At 26.3% G+C, this 15,703-nt stretch overlaps 2 protein-coding genes across 4 annotated transcripts; both read left to right on the top strand.

Moving 5' to 3' along the window:
• The first annotated feature begins 1,053 nt into the window (after nt 1-1,053).
• On the top strand, nt 1,054-4,599 carry LOC145743632 (kelch-like protein 12). 2 transcript variants are annotated; one of them, XM_082561638.1, is made up of 12 exons: nt 1,054-1,137; nt 1,249-1,372; nt 1,485-1,638; nt 1,696-1,913; nt 2,009-2,158; nt 2,289-2,373; nt 2,630-2,730; nt 2,865-3,045; nt 3,288-3,431; nt 3,628-3,789; nt 3,965-4,121; nt 4,189-4,598. In XM_082561638.1, the coding sequence occupies exons 1-12, from the start codon at nt 1,076-1,078 to the stop codon at nt 4,292-4,294; spliced, it is 1,644 nt and encodes a 547-aa protein (XP_082417764.1). In that variant the 5' UTR covers nt 1,054-1,075; the 3' UTR covers nt 4,295-4,598. The 2 variants fall into 2 exon arrangements, with proteins under 2 accessions (XP_082417764.1, XP_082417762.1); XM_082561636.1 differs by having other exon boundaries at nt 1,485-1,913; nt 4,189-4,599.
• A 187-nt stretch (nt 4,600-4,786) lies between these two features.
• Nucleotides 4,787-8,820, top strand: LOC145743634 (kelch-like protein 12). Of its 2 annotated transcripts, none has more exons than XM_082561642.1 (12): nt 4,787-4,878; nt 4,983-5,106; nt 5,272-5,425; nt 5,482-5,699; nt 5,805-5,954; nt 6,035-6,113; nt 6,343-6,434; nt 6,635-6,815; nt 7,063-7,206; nt 7,403-7,564; nt 7,740-7,896; nt 7,973-8,820. In XM_082561642.1, the coding sequence occupies exons 1-12, from the start codon at nt 4,817-4,819 to the stop codon at nt 8,076-8,078; spliced, it is 1,629 nt and encodes a 542-aa protein (XP_082417768.1). In that variant the 5' UTR covers nt 4,787-4,816; the 3' UTR covers nt 8,079-8,820. The 2 variants fall into 2 exon arrangements, with proteins under 2 accessions (XP_082417768.1, XP_082417767.1); XM_082561641.1 differs by having other exon boundaries at nt 7,964-8,820.
• The last annotated feature ends 6,883 nt before the right edge of the window (nt 8,821-15,703 follow it).

Here is a 15,703-nt window from a genome sequence, read left to right as displayed (position 1 = left end):
CACAAAAATAGATCTAACAGTTCACTTTGTTGCAAGAAAAACTCAAAAAGTTGATTTTAGATTCGCACGTACGTAAATGTATTTTATGTTGACTTTTCCAAAATCTTGTTTTAAGCCTAGTCTTTGTAGTAATTTTACTATCCAAATTTCTCTTGGGTAATTGTAAATAAAAATCGTAAAGCGAAATATAATACAATCAAGCATTTTTATTAACTAATTACCTTAATTTAACAAATATCAGAAAATGGATTAAAATAATAAATAATGTCGTTTTTAGTCTAAAAATTTATTTTTTTATCTACAATAAAAAATTTTTAACAGATAAGCTATAAATATAATAAAAATAAACCTTAAAACTATATATTATATGATGTCTATATATTTTTTTACAGTTCTTTTTCAATCGGTGATTCCCCGACTCATAAATTCCCGATTTTTGCAAGTCAGCCTAAGAAATATTTGTAAAACATTTTTATTATTTAACTTTTAATCCACTAAGATTTTTCATTTTAAAAATTTAAAGTTTTAAACAAGGTATTAGTATTGGTTGTTAGAAAATACAAAAGATGGGTAACGTTAAAACGAAGTTTTGACTTAGCTTTTGAGGTCCCAAATCGACTAAAATTTTTGTTTTTAATTTTTTTTTTAAACCGTCGAATGTCAGTTATTTAGGCCCGGGGACAAAAAATGGGGTGTATAGTAATTAAAATTTTTATATTTAACTTTTCAAGTAGTGACAAAGGATTACAAAAATATGCATTAATCTTATTCTAAATAAGTTTGTAAGTAAAGAAGTAGATTAAATTTTAACCGGCAGCATGGTGTAGCGGTAAGAACACTTGCTACACCACCGTGAGGTAGTGGGTTTAATCCCCACTGATCTCATGCTGTAGCGCTCCTTAGTAAGGCGCTATAAATGGTACGAGCATTTTTTAAGGAATGGTTTAATTTGCTCTGGGTTAAATATTTTGGTTTTCGTCTTTTTGTAAAGATTATTATTAGGTCATGTTATTTAACTCTGCTAACTTGGAACAAATTTATTTCAGTGATTAAAGTTATTTTTAATTTATTAAAAATGGTGCGAAGTCAAGAATTTAACAGTGGCCATACTGATAAAATATTTGAAGAGTTAAACAGGTTTGTTAACTACAACTAGTTTTAATCAATGTTAAATTTAAAATTGATAAAAAAAACAATCAAAACCGAAAAAAAAGTTGCTTAAAGATAATTTATTGTTTTTTATGTCAGGGATAGAAAAGGATACAAAGATTATTGTGATGTCATAATCAATGATGGAAAGAAGGAGCATTCTGCCCACAAAAACATTCTTGGATTTTTCTGTGTTTTCTTTGGAACAATGTTTACAACTGAGGTAAAATAAACATTTTAGGAATTTTAATTTAAAGCAACTTATACAATAAGGTTAATAAATGTGTAACTTTTACAAAAATAAATAAGTTTTATAAGAAATCATGTTTTTACAGATGAGAGAGAAATACAATCCCATTGTAAAGATCCAAGGAATAAGCTCGGAAATTATGGAACTTATTTTAGATTATGCCTACACTGCAAAAATCCTGATAACTGAAGAAAATGTCTTCGAGATTATGGAAGCAGCAGATTATCTACAGATTAACAGTAAGATTGATATTTTTATAGTTTTAACCTTAAAATTACAGCATATTAAATATTTAGAACTTCGCAAGTTTTGTGGAGGATTTCTGCAAACCATTGTTGATGTTGAGAATTGTTTAACCATGCTGGCTTATTCCCAAAGATACAACCTTGAAAACTTAAAGCAAGGAGCCCAGAAAATGATTGCTAATAATTTTAAAAAAGTTGCATCAAAGCAAGATTTTATCAAACTTTGTTTTGAGGACTTACTTTCTATTCTAAAACTGAAAGAAAAAAAGGCAAGAAAATTATTTTTTTGGTAGTTTTTAAAATATCAAAGTTCAGTTACAAACCTAGCAAATTAAATTTTATATTTTAAATCTACCAACTTTAGGTTTCATCAGAGAAGATACTTTATAATGCGATGATGAATTGGATAAAACATGACAGCAATGAACGACAGAAACATGTCAACCAATTGTTTCAATCTCTTGATCTTCTTAAATTTGACAGAGAATTTTTACAACAAGTTGTTATGAAAGAGGTCAGTTCAGTTATAAATATTGTATTGCAACTAACAGTACTCTATGTGTGTCGTGGAGTTGACCTTTCACAATGAGGATAAAGTTATTTTACAAAAATTAAAATAACACTTTGTACAAACTTGTTTGTAGGATTTGATAATGAAATCTTTGGAGTGTAATCAAATACTTATCTCTGCTTTGGTTAATTTAGTTTCACCAAATGAAAATGCTAAAGGTCGGTAATTATTAAAATAAGTTCAACTTAGCTTTATTTATGCGCAATAATGAAATTAAAAATTGTCTTTGTTCTATGGACAGAGTCAAATTTTGTATAACAGTTTTTTTGTTGTTGATATAAAGAGTAAAAATATTTTTGATTAATTTTAACATAGACAAATTGTTGCTTCAATTTTAATATAATTTAATTTATATATATATCTTATATATCCTATAGACATAAATTTTATGTTTATATTTGGTTGATTATATAGATTTTGTAACTTCAGCAAAGTTATTTATTATGGGAGGATCTAACTTTGAAAAGGAAGCTATTTTGTTTGACACTGTTACAAAACAATGGACTCTAATGCCAGTATGTTAGTTTTAAATATATTTATTTGTTTTTGATATCAGTGACTTTTAAATAACATTGAAGAATGTAACAGGGTCATAGTTAAAATAACATAATAAACTTTTGTGTAGTTTGAATTTGTAATATATTTAAAGGAATTAAATGAAGAAAGGTGGGGAGCTTCATCTGCTGTTGTCAACAAACAAGTTTTCATCATGGGAGGGGAGGATAAATCCTCTGTTGAGAGTTTAAAGTTAGATAAAGTAGATCCACAACGGAAAGTTGAAAGTCCAATGAAACAAGCTCGGTTTTGTGCATCATCAGCTGTCATAAATGGTTGGTTTATTAACTTTTGCAATTTTATAAAAAAGAAATAAAACTTGTACTTTAGAAAGTTATTTAGTTTTAAAGTGGTATAGATTTTATTCACACAATTTGAGTCTAGAATAAATATTATATTTTAAGGTAAAAAAAATATACTTAAAAACTAAATAATGATCTTTTTAATTAAAACATCTTTTAGTTTTGTAAGGTTTTGTTTTGTAGAGTATTTTAAATCTTAGTAATTATTGTTCTAGATTGTATTTACACAACTGGAGGCCAGGTTGAAAATAATAAAATTATATCAAGTGGGGAATTCTTGGATGTGAGGACAAATAAAAGAGGAAATATTTCTGACATGATTGTTCCACGTAAAGACCATGCATTGCTTGCTGCAAAAGGTAAACATACAAATTTCATGTAAATTATTTTAATGTTTTTTCGACTGCAAAAATTCATGTTAACGATCAATAAAAAGATGTCAAACGATTTAATTAAATATTTAATTTTAATCAATTTGCTTAAGATTTAAAAAAAACAGTGCGGTAAACAAATTATACAATAAAAACGGTAAAGACTCTAAATATTTATGTTCAGGTAAATTATTTGCAATCGGGGGATGGAATGATAAAAATAGAAGTTTAAGTTCATCAGAATGTTTTGATTTTGATGAACAAAAGTGGTCTCTTATTTCTGCAATGAATTATAATGTAGATAATCATGCAGCTGTAGTTTTAGATGATCACATATTTGTTACTGGTGAGTAAAATTTTTTTAAAGTAAATTTTTTTTGTAATTGTCTTTAACTTAAAATTTTTTTTTAACAGAAACAATTATTAAATTTAATAGAAATAAAATTAATATTTTTACTTTTTGAAATTTTTTTACCTAAATCAAAATAAAATTTAAAAAACTTTAAAAATATGTTTTCTAGGTGGATGTCGAGTTGGCTTTGGTGCAGTTTCATCAGTGATCAAATACAACATTATTACTGATACATGGTTAGAAGTTGCACCAATGAACAAAGCTCGATGTGGTCACTGTGCCTCAGTTGTAGATGGCAAGATTTATGTTCTGGGCGGGTGGAATAAGTAAGTTAAATTAAATATTTAGTTTGTAATAATTTATTAAACTCTGATTTATTGTTTTATTATTTAGGGGTTATGTTAATTCCATTGAAGTATTTGATCCTACAAACAACAAATGGACAATCATTGCTGAAACAGAACGGAAAATATATTATGCAACAATGGTTGTTGTTTAATACCAATATTTATAATTGTGATGTCATATTGGTTGATTTATTATTTTAATACTTTTTTTAACCACATAACAAGTACATTTTAAGAATATTTTTGTGGTTGTTTAAAAACAATATTTAAAATTTATGCATTTAAAAAAAATTCAAAATTTTTAAATAGAATATTTAAACTATTAAAAACCTGTAAAATATAAAACTTGATATCTGTAGATAATTTTATTGATTTTTTTATTTTGTATAATTTTAAATAACTGTTTAATTTTAGTTTAAAATTTACCACTAATGGTTATAATCTCGTAGTATTTTTTTTCTAATTGATTCTTTTAAAATATTATTTGCATTGAATTTATGTTTTTAAATTAGGACTATTTTATAAATTAAATGTGTCATCTTTTTTTTTTCATTAACATAATTTAATTTCTAATGTATTTATTTTTTGCATCTCTAACCACTGTAGTTTTACTAACCATAATTTTGTTTTAAGGTTTTAGGTTTGTTGTTAATGTTGTTTAAATTTGTTTAAAAATGGTTCGAAGTCAAGAATTTAACAGTGGTCATACTGATAAAATATTTGAAGATTTAAACAGGTTTGTTAATTGAAAATCAGTTTTAATCAATGTAGAATGTAAAATTGTTTAAAAAATTGTTTATAATATGTTTTTTAAAGATAATAAGTTGTTTTTTATGTCAGGGATAGAAAAGAAGACAAAGATTATTGTGATGTCATAATCAATGATGGAACAAAGAAGCATTCTGCTCATAAAAACATTCTCGGATTTTTTTGTGTTTTTTTTGGAACAATGTTTACAACTGAGGTAAATAAAAACAATTTAAAAACTTTTAATGGCAAATAGTTTATACAGTAAAGTAGTCAAATGTGTTTTATTAGGAAATAGTTTTATTAGAAATCATAGTGTCTTTATAATAAATAAGTTTCAAGCAAATATATAAGTTTAGTCAACCTGATTTATATTTTACAGAAGAGAGAGAAATACAATCCCATTGTAAAGATCCAAGGAATAAGCTCGGAAATTATGGAACTTATTTTAGATTATGCCTACACTGCAAAAATCCTGATAACTGAAGAAAATGTCTTTGAGATTATGGAAGCAGCAGATTATCTACAAATTAACAGTAAGAATGATAATATTATAGTTTTAACTTAAAATTACAACAGATTATATATTTAGAACTTTGCAAGTTTTGTGAAGGATTTCTGCAAACCATTGTTGATGTTGAGAATTGTTTAACCATGCTGGCTTATTCTCAAAGATACAACCTTGAAAACTTAAAGCAAAGAGCTCAGAAAATAATTGCTGAGAATTTTGAAAAAGTTGCATTAAAGCAAGAATTTATCAAACTTTGTTTCGAGCATTTTATTTCTATTCTGAAACTTAAAGAAAAAAAGGCAAGAATTTTCTTTTCTTGTAGTTTTTAAAGTAACAAAGTTGAGTTACAAACCTAGCAAATTGATTTTTATATTTAAAATTCTTAATAATATGCCCAACTACAGGTTTCATCCGAGCAGATAGTTTACAATGTGATGATGAATTGGATAAAACATGACAGCAATGAACGACAGAAACATGTTAACCAATTGTTTCAATCTCTTGATCTTTCTAAATTAGGCAGAGAATTTCTACAACAAGTTGTAATGAAAGAGGTCAGTTAAGTGAAAAATATTTTATTAAAAGATTTAAAATGTTATAATTGAAGTAACACTTTGTACAAACTTGTTTGCAGGATTTGATAATGAAATCTATGGAATGTTCTCATTTAATTATCTCTGCTTTGGTTAATTTTGCCCCACCAGAAAAAAAAGGTCAACTAATATTTATTTATAAAGCTTTAGTTAAATTTTTTTGTGGATGTATGAATAATATTAAACCTAACTTTATAGGATTTATGATTTTAATTTTAATTATATGTACCATAAACTAGAAAAAAATTGTTTTAGTTAAAAGGTAAACCAAACTGTTTAATTATTCTACGTAAATGTATTATTTTTTTCATTTTTCTTAAATAACATTTTTTTAACATTTAAATTGCAGATTCAGCAAAGTTACTTGTTATGGGAGGGGGAGGTTATGGAAAAGAAGCTATTTTGTTTAACACTATTACAAAACAATGGACTTCAATGCCAGTATGTTAGTTTTAAATATATTGGATTGTATTTTAATCCAAGAGCCCAAATTTTTTATAATTTCTTGTGCTAACGTTTGTTGTTTTAAACAGGGGTTTAAATTTTAAATACTTAATAAAATTGCTAATATTTTTTCTTAAAATAAAGTAAAAGTATAAATTTAGCTATTTAATGTGAACTCAAATAAAGTATAATTGTAGGAATTAAATGAAGAAAGGCGGGGAGCTTCATCTGCTGTTGTTAACAAACAAGTTTTCATCATGGGAGGGAGGGGTAAATCCTCTGTTGAGAGTTTAAGGTTAGATGAAGTAGATCCACAATGGAAAGTTGAAGGTCCAATGAAACAAGTTCGACTGTATGCATCATCAGCTGTCATAAATGGTTGGTTTATGAACTTTTGCACTTTTAAGAAAAAGAAATTAAACTTGTACTTTAGAAATTTATTTAGTTTTAAAGTGGTATAGATTTTATTAACACAATTTAAGGTCACAATAAATATAATATTTTAAGGTGAAAAAAATAAATATACTTAAAAACTAAATAATAACTTTTTTAAATAAAAAATCTTTTAGTTTCTTAGGGGTTTTGTTTTGTAGAGTATTTTAAATCTTTGTAATTATTGTTCTAGATTGTATTTACACAACTGGAGGCCAGGATGAAAATAATCAATTTTTATCAAGTGGGGAATTCTTGGATGTGAGGACAAATAAACAGGGAAATATTCCTGACATGATTGTTCCACGTAGAGAACATGTATTACTTGCTGTAAAAGGTAAACATACAAAATTTCATGTAAATTATTTCAATGTTTTTTCGACTTCAAAAATTTATATTAACGATCAATAAAAAGATGTCAAACGATTTAATTAGATATTTAATTTTAATAAGTTTGGTTTAGATTTAAAAAAACGGTGCGCTAAACAAATTATACAATAAAAACGGTAAAGACTCTAAATATTTATGTTCAGGTAAATTATTTGCAATCGGGGGATGTAATGATAAAAATAGAAGTTTAAGTTCATCAGAATGTTTTGATTTTAATAAACAAAAGTGGTCTCTTATTTCTTCAATGAAATATGGCATATATGGTCATGCAGCTGTAGTTTTAGATGATCACATATTTGTTACTGGTGAGTCAAATTTTTTTAAAGTAATTTTTTTTGTAATTGTCTTTAACTTAAAATTTATTTTTTAACAGAAACAATTATTAAACTTAATTAAAATTAAAATAAAATTATTACTTTTTGAAATTTTTTTACCTAAATCAAATTAAAATTTCAAAAATTTTAAACATATTTTTTCTAGGTGGATTTCGAGATGGCATTGGTGCAGTTTCATCAGTGATCAAATACAACATTATTAGTGATACATGGTCAGAAGTTGCACCACTGAACAAGGCTCGATATAGTCACTGTGCCTCAGTTGTAGATGGCAAGATTTATGTTGTTAGGGGTGGGCGTGAGTAAGTTAAACTAAATATTTAGTTTGTAATAATTTATTAAACTCTGGTTAATTGTTTTATTATTTAGGTTGTTTAGTGATCCAGTTAATTCCATTGAAGTATTTGATCCCACGAACAACAAGTGGACAATCATTGCTGAAACAAAAAGGGAAATATATAGTGCAACAATGGTTGTTGTTTAATACCAATATTAATGTTTGTGATGTCATAATGGTTAATTTAATATTTTAATACTTTTTTCAAGTACGCATTTAAAATTATATTAAATTATTTTTATTGATTATTTAACTAATATAGCCTTAAAAATATATATAACATGATACTTGTATATAATTTTATAGATTTTCTTTTTCATATAATTTAAAAAATTCGTGTGATTTTAGATCAAAATTATTACCAATGTTTGTAACTACTTTGTAATTTTTGTAATTTAGGTTTTTGAATTTTTACTTGCATTAAATTTATGTTATTTTGGTAAATTTCATAGGTTTAATTTGTGTTACTTTCCATGATTTATTTTTTAAAAATATGATGTTTGCAATAATTTATTAAACCCTGTCCGCTTAGTTAATTATATTGAAGAATTCAATCCTGGGAAAAATGAATGGACATTGGGTGCTGGAATAGAAAGGAATATAAGTGATGCAAAAATGGTGGTTGTTTAATTATATTGATGTGGCTTATTCAAATTACAAAAACACTCTGAAAGGAATTAGCAATTTTTTTTTATTTTTAGTTTATATTGTATTATTTTTATTTACAGTATATTTAATTAACATTAGCCTATATTGTAATTACCACTACACTACTATTGTATATACAATTAAAGCTTTTATGAATATAATCGCAGTTACTTAGTTTGTTTGTTTTTAGAGTAAATTTTTAAAATATGTAATTGAATTGATTATGATTTTTAATTCAATAAATTGCATTTTTAGTAATGTGGTAACTAATCATTTTCTTATTTTTAGATTATTAACTAAAAATAAAGTTCTATAAATATTTTTAAATAATGTCTAAGTTAACAAAAATAAAAACTTGGTTAAAGTATTTAAACATTTAAGATAAGTTCACAACTTTGTATTTATTAAATTAATTCAATGATTTAATTTCTTTCACTGGTTTTACATCATTTATTTATTTACACTTTTTGGGTGAAATATTTTTAATCAATTTTTTTTGTTTTTTTAAATTATTATTTGAACTTTATTAATTTGTAATTATTTTGTCACATAACATTTATTCTTTTTTTAAATTTTTACATGTTAAGTATTTCCACATCGTATTAATCAACCTCCACCTAAACTTTACTCTTCCCGAAGTAGGAATCCAAGAATTGCTCAACGTAGTTTCGGTACCACGGCATTTTCTTAAAAACTTTTGCCAATCTGGTCAGCATTGGGGTCATTTCCTCCTTGGGTTCAGGTTCTTGTGGGTAAAAGTCACCCAACATACAGGTCCCCATGTTATTGACAACAAATTGGTATGGGTCAGTCACAGGTGGAAATACGAAACCTAAGAAATAAATTTAAAGATAAAAAACCAAAATTTTTAAAACAAAATTTATTGCAAAATAATGTTTCTAAAACCGAAAAATAAACTATTAAAATATAAAAAAATTTTAGTTAAAGTCATTTAATCATACATTCTTAGATAACATAAATTAAAACTTGATAAGGGAAAAGTTTTATATACGAAAACTAAATTTATTTAAGTACAGACTAAGTTACCAAACTTAACATGTTACCTCTGTCTTTAATGTGGCCTAGGTAAGACACGGCGGCAGTTTTGTTTTTGTTCTGAGTTGAATGCATCTCAAATTTGACCTTGATTGAATCAGCCACAAACCGGATCTAAACATTTGTAAATAATTCATACCAAGAAGTATTTGTATGCATTGACTAGGGGAGTGAAACGAAACCACACTTGCAGTATTTTTAAATCTACAGACCTAAGTTTAAGTTCTGCTACTGACATGTTGTTTTTCCTTAGTGTAAAATTTAAAAAAAACACGAAATATAAGTGTTTTTACTTATAACAAATGGACTTTACTTTTGGCTTATTGTTTATGTAGTTAAATTATTACAAAATATTCTACAGCAATATTTCATTTTGTATATGTAAGGCAATATTAGTTTACGTTTGCTTTCAAGCAGTAACAACGTAATGTATTACAAAACGGTGCATTAAGAAAAGGCATTGTAACATATTGTAGTTTAAAGCATAACAAACATCAACATCTTGTTTACGAGGGTCTTGTAACCAAATACAATAACAAAAGGATGTTATTACCATACTACTTACTGTTATATTTGCAAGAGGTGGAATTGTAATCACATCCCTCCACTCTCCTATGTCAGCCATTGCAATCGCCCCCATGTTATCCTTGTAACGTTTTTCGTGGCCCAATGTGACGGGGAAACCCGTTGGGAATTCGTGGGTCTCTAAATCCCAACTTGAACCTAAACAACAAAGTTATTGAAAGATTTTTTTTGTTTAAACTGCTGATCTTTATACTATCTACAGAAGAACAAAAAAATGTGCCAATTATCGTTACTAGATAGCGCGGTGTTATGACGATGTAAATGTAATATCTCTTTTATTGGGTATGCTTGTTGTTGTATCTCTTTTATTGGGTAAGCTTGCGCTTTTATTGGGTAAGCATATGCTTTGTTGTTTGTATATATTTCTTTTTTATAAAAGTGAGTTTTGTGGCAACTAACAAGAGTTATTATCTTAAAAACACAATTGTAAATGTAGTATTTTTTATTGGTTAGATTACTTGCTTATGTTATAGACGTTGTTGTATAAATAACATTTTAACAAACTTACTGTCATAGCCTGGGTATTGAACCTGGCATTTCTGTGTCAAATCTTGTGATATTAAAGTAGATTTGCCATCGATAAGCATGTTGATCGGTCCATTGTACTTGTTATAACTTATGATCTACAAACAATAACATGATGTTAAAACAAAAACGTTGTATGCTTTAAAAAGATCAGGGTCAATAACAATGTCGTTTAACAATGATTTTATATCAGCAAATATGTTTACTATCATCTATATAAAGATGTGTTACAACAATTGCGATCAAATCTAATACAACGTAGTGGCAATCATATTGTAAGAACAATGCTTAAACTGTTGTGCCAATAAAGAGTTTGTTGCTGTATTTACGTTGTCGCCTGTATAAAATATAACAATCTTATACCTGAACGTGATTGATTGGCATGTACAGAGTATTAAACTCTTCTGGGTCACTGTTTAAAATTGTCCATTCTTCAATCCCGTTGAATATTATACTTCGTCTATTAATGTTAAATATGTGGTTTACTTTAAATAATTATGTTGTTATCTTAGTTAAGTATTTGTTTAAATGGCAAAAGTAGAAAAACTTGATTAAAATATTAAAGTTAAAATTTATCTTAAAGGTGATATAGTATTATTTATTAACTAATGCAATTGCGAATTATATAAATTTTTTTTTTGTGCACATAACTTGCTCTTAATATATCACACACATAATTTGCTTAATTTAATATCACATAATTTGCTCTTAATATATCACATACATAATTTGCTTAATTTAATATCACATAATTTGCTCTTAATATAAAATTTTTTACCTGAGGTCAATAATTGCTGGACTATTCTCATCTCGGCGTGGAGCGTTACTAAACAGATTCGGGTTGGCATCGAGTACAAACTTTCCCGTTATTTCACTCTCATCAATGTACACAAGATCTCCGATAAATTCCTCCCGTTTATCGAACGTTATTGGGAGTCGACTTGGTTGCTGTCCTGCAGGTTTTTCTCCTACGATTATTGTTGCAAGTTTTCCTCTGAAGCAGAACTCACCTGATCGACTTACGTTGTTCTCACCCAATGGTGCAGAATTTAGCTTAAAATATCAAAAAAACGAATGGAAAAAATGTAAAGGTTTCTAAAGTTCCTGAACTATAAGGTTTATTATTTACTTAAATAAAAAATAAACTTCTTTTGAACTATTTCTTTGATTGGATTCATTATATTGTTGAATACACTCTGTCTTATTTTGGATGAACATTTAAAAAATTTAAATTTGTAGACATTTGGAAATTTTTAAAACTTTTTTTTTGTTGTTATATTAACTTAGATTTACCGAGGCCGTTATAGAGCCTTACCAAGGAATGCGTTAAGTATGAGTCTAACCCTAGCGCACTAGATAATATATATACAACTTTAAAGTCAGAAATTTTTACGTCATGAGCATTATTCCTAAAAAAACTTTAATCTGGTAATTTGAGCTTAGTCCTTTTGTGGTCATATTACTTGCATGAGATTCCTACGCATCCCCTTTAATTTGTGTTACTTTACATGATTTATTTTTAAAAAATATGATGTTTGCAATAATTCATTTAACCCTGTCCGCTAAGTTAATTATATTGAAGAATCCAATCCTAGGAAAAATAAATGGACATTAGGTGCTGGAATAGAAGGGAATATAAGTGATGCAAAAATGGTGGTTGTTTAATTATATTGATGTGGCTCATTCAAATTACAAAAACACTCTAAAAGGAATTCGCAATTTTTTTTAGATTTTTACAATGAACAAAACTTAATTTTTAGTTTATATTGTATTATTTTTATTTACAGTATATTTAATTAACATATAGCCTATATTGTAATTACCACTACACTACTATTGTATATGCAATTAAGGCTTTTATGAATATAATTGCAGTTACTTAGTTGGTTTGTTTTATTTTGAGAATAATTTTTAAAATATTTCATGGATTTGATTATACTTTTTAATAAAGTTCTATAAATGTTCAATAAATATTGTTAAATAATGCTTAAGTTAACAAAAATACAAACTTGGTTGAAATATTTAAACATTTAAGATAAGTTTACAACTTTGTATTTATTAAATTAATTCAATGATTTAATTTCTCTTACTGGTTTTACATCATTTTACTGGTTTTACATCATTTATTTATTTACACTTTTTGGGTGAAATATTTTTAATCAATTTTTTTTGTTTTTTCAAATTATTATTTGAACTTTATTAATTTGTAATTATTTTTTGTCACATAACATTTATGCTTTTTTTTAATTTTTACATGTTAAGTATTTCCACATCATTTTAATCGACCTCCACCTAAACTTTACTCTTCCCGAAGTAGGAATCCAAGAACTGCTTAACGTAGTTTCGGTACCACGGCATTTTCTTAAAAACTTTTGCTAATCTGCTCAGCATTGGGGTCATTTCCTCCTTGGGTTCAGGTTCTTGTGGGTAAAAGTCACCCAACATACAGGTCCCCATGTTAGTGACAACAAACTGGTATGGGTCAGTCACAAATGGGAAGACGAAACCTAAGAAATAATTTTAAAGAATAAAACCAAAACTTTAAACATGAGTTTGTAAGCTAAACATGTAGGCTATAGTAAAGTCTTATATTTTAATTTTATAAACTAAAAAAGTATTATAAAATCTAAAAAATTATCTTTTCAAAAAAAAATTGTTTAAAAGTATTTACACATCATTTAAAGTATATTATTACTTGATAAAAGATAAATCTAATGTACGAAAACAAAATTAAAATACAAAAACAAATTAAGTCAGCAAACTTGTGTTATCTTAGTCTTTGACGTTGCCTAAGTAAGAAACAGCCACACTTATGTTTTTGTTTTAAGTTGAATGCATCTTAAATTTGACCTTAATGGAATCAAACTCTAAACATTTGAAAAAATATTCTGAAAAATATTTTTGGGATATTGATTGACGGCAGTGAAACAGTAAACATATTTTTGAAACCAAATACCTAAAGTTTAATTCTCACTATTGACATGTTGTTGTATTTTGGTGTGATATTAGTAAAAACGTTGATGTAAAAAAAAATCTTAAATTTTTAAACACTTTTCTTCAAAAAAATTACAAAAAAAATAAAAAATTTTATTTTTTAATAATTATGTTGTTAAATTAATAAATGTAATAAACAATTTTATTTGTTAAAATAATCTAAATTATAGAGGTTTGCACCTAATAATAAAAAAAATAAACATTATTATTTTAAAATATATGATGTCTATATAATTTTTAAAAATTATTTTTTCATCGGTGATTCCCCGACTCATAATTTCCCGAATTTTGAAGGTTTTATAAGTTTGTAATAAACTATGAAATTTTCATATAAAGAGTTTTTAAACGGGCTAACTGCTAATATGTTTGTTTATTTAAATGTTATTTATATATATTTTTGAGAAAGTGTGTAGTTAAAGTTAAGTTGTAATTGTTTTGTTTGTTATTTGGATTATAAGTTAAACTAAAAAGAACTGTTTTCCAATAAAAAGTTAGTTTGTATTTAAAGTTTGTAAATATGAGAATCTGGCACTTTGTTTTTTTATTAAGTTTCAGGCTATTTTTTGTAATATTTTAAAACTTACTGTTTAGTATATTTATGTTTATATTTTTTTGTATATATCTTTATCCTTGATGTAGAAAGGTCATATGCGCGACTTAAACATAGAGTAACATCAGTTACCCCAACCCAGTCTCGAGTTGACTTTAGCAGTTTGGAATATTATAGATTATAATTGCCTGATAATTATGATGCTGATTAAGTGCTGGCTCAGCAAGAGTTCATATTGTTTATAGCGCATTACTCAAGGGCGCTGCAACATGAGGGCAGTGATATTATTAGGGTTGTTTTAAATTACATTGTTACTTATATTTTAATTTTTCTGACTCAAAAATAACAACTTATTTTTAATGATTTAGTTTATTGTTAATTTGTTTAAAAATGGTGCGAAGTCAAGAATTTAACAGTGGTCATACTGATAAAATATTTGAAGAGTTAAACAGGTTTGTTAACTACAACTAGTTTTAATCAATGTAGAATTTAAAATTGTTAAAAAAACAATCAAAACCGAAAAATAAGTTGCTTAAAGATAATTTATTGTTTTTTTATGTCAGGGATAGAAAAAGAAGACAAAGTTTATTGTGATGTCATAATCAATGATGGAAAGAAGGAGCATTCTGCTCACAAAAACATTCTTGGATTTTTCTGTGTTTTCTTTGGAACAATGTTCACAACTGAGGTAAAATAAAACAATTTAAAAACTTTCAATGACAAATAGTTTATATAGTAAGGTAGTCAAATGTGTTTTATTACAAAATAGTTTTATCAGAAATTTTAGTGTCTTTATAATAAATAATTTTTTAAACAAATATATTAGTTAAGTCAACCTGATTTATGTTTTACAGATGAGAGAGAAATACAATCCCATTGTAAAGATTCAAGGAATAAGCTCGGAAATTATGGAACTTATTTTAGATTATGCCTACACTGCAAAAATCCTGATAACTGAAGAAAATGTCTTTGAGATTATGGAAGCAGCAGATTATCTACAGATTAACAGTAAGATTGATATTTTTATAGTTTTAACCTTAAAATTACAACGTATTATATTTTTAGAACTTTGCAAGTTTTGTGGAGGATTTCTGCAGACCATTCTTGATGTTGAGAATTGTTTAACCATGCTGGCTTATTCTCAAAGATACAACCTTGAAAATTTAAAGCATTTAACCCAAAATTTGATATCTGAAAATTTCGAAAAACTTACGTCCAATCAAGGATTTTTAAAACTTTGTTTAGAGGATTTGCTTTTCATTTTAAAACTGAAAGAAAAAAGGGTAACTAAATAATATATTCTAAATTTATATTAACATAGTTTAAAGTTTTCTTTTTTTATCCCTAAAAACTTGAATATTTTCAGGTTTCATCTGAGCAGATAGTTTACAATGCGATAATGAATTGGATAAAA

Source organism: Corella eumyota, chromosome 2 (assembly GCF_963082875.1).
Source record: "Corella eumyota chromosome 2, kaCorEumy4.1, whole genome shotgun sequence".
Lineage (NCBI taxonomy): Eukaryota > Metazoa > Chordata > Ascidiacea > Phlebobranchia > Corellidae > Corella > Corella eumyota.
Note: the sequence above shows the minus strand (reverse complement) of the source record. Positions and strands in the feature narration are given on the sequence as shown.

What these genes read in the sequence shown, in the direction of transcription:
- LOC145743632 (XM_082561636.1), top strand. Translation starts at nt 1,076, where the DNA reads ATGGTGCGAAGTCAAGAATTTAACAGTGGCCATACTGATAAAATATTT. An exon ending in AACAAGTTGTTATGAAAGAG is followed by an intron (nt 2,159 to 2,288) that starts GTCAGTTCAGTT and finishes ACTTGTTTGTAG; the next exon opens with GATTTGATAATGAAATCTTT. An exon ending in TGCATTGCTTGCTGCAAAAG is followed by an intron (nt 3,432 to 3,627) that starts GTAAACATACAA and finishes ATTTATGTTCAG; the next exon opens with GTAAATTATTTGCAATCGGG.
- LOC145743634 (XM_082561641.1), top strand. Translation starts at nt 4,817, where the DNA reads ATGGTTCGAAGTCAAGAATTTAACAGTGGTCATACTGATAAAATATTT. An exon ending in TGAAACTTAAAGAAAAAAAG is followed by an intron (nt 5,700 to 5,804) that starts GCAAGAATTTTC and finishes GCCCAACTACAG; the next exon opens with GTTTCATCCGAGCAGATAGT. An exon ending in AACAATGGACTTCAATGCCA is followed by an intron (nt 6,435 to 6,634) that starts GTATGTTAGTTT and finishes GTATAATTGTAG; the next exon opens with GAATTAAATGAAGAAAGGCG.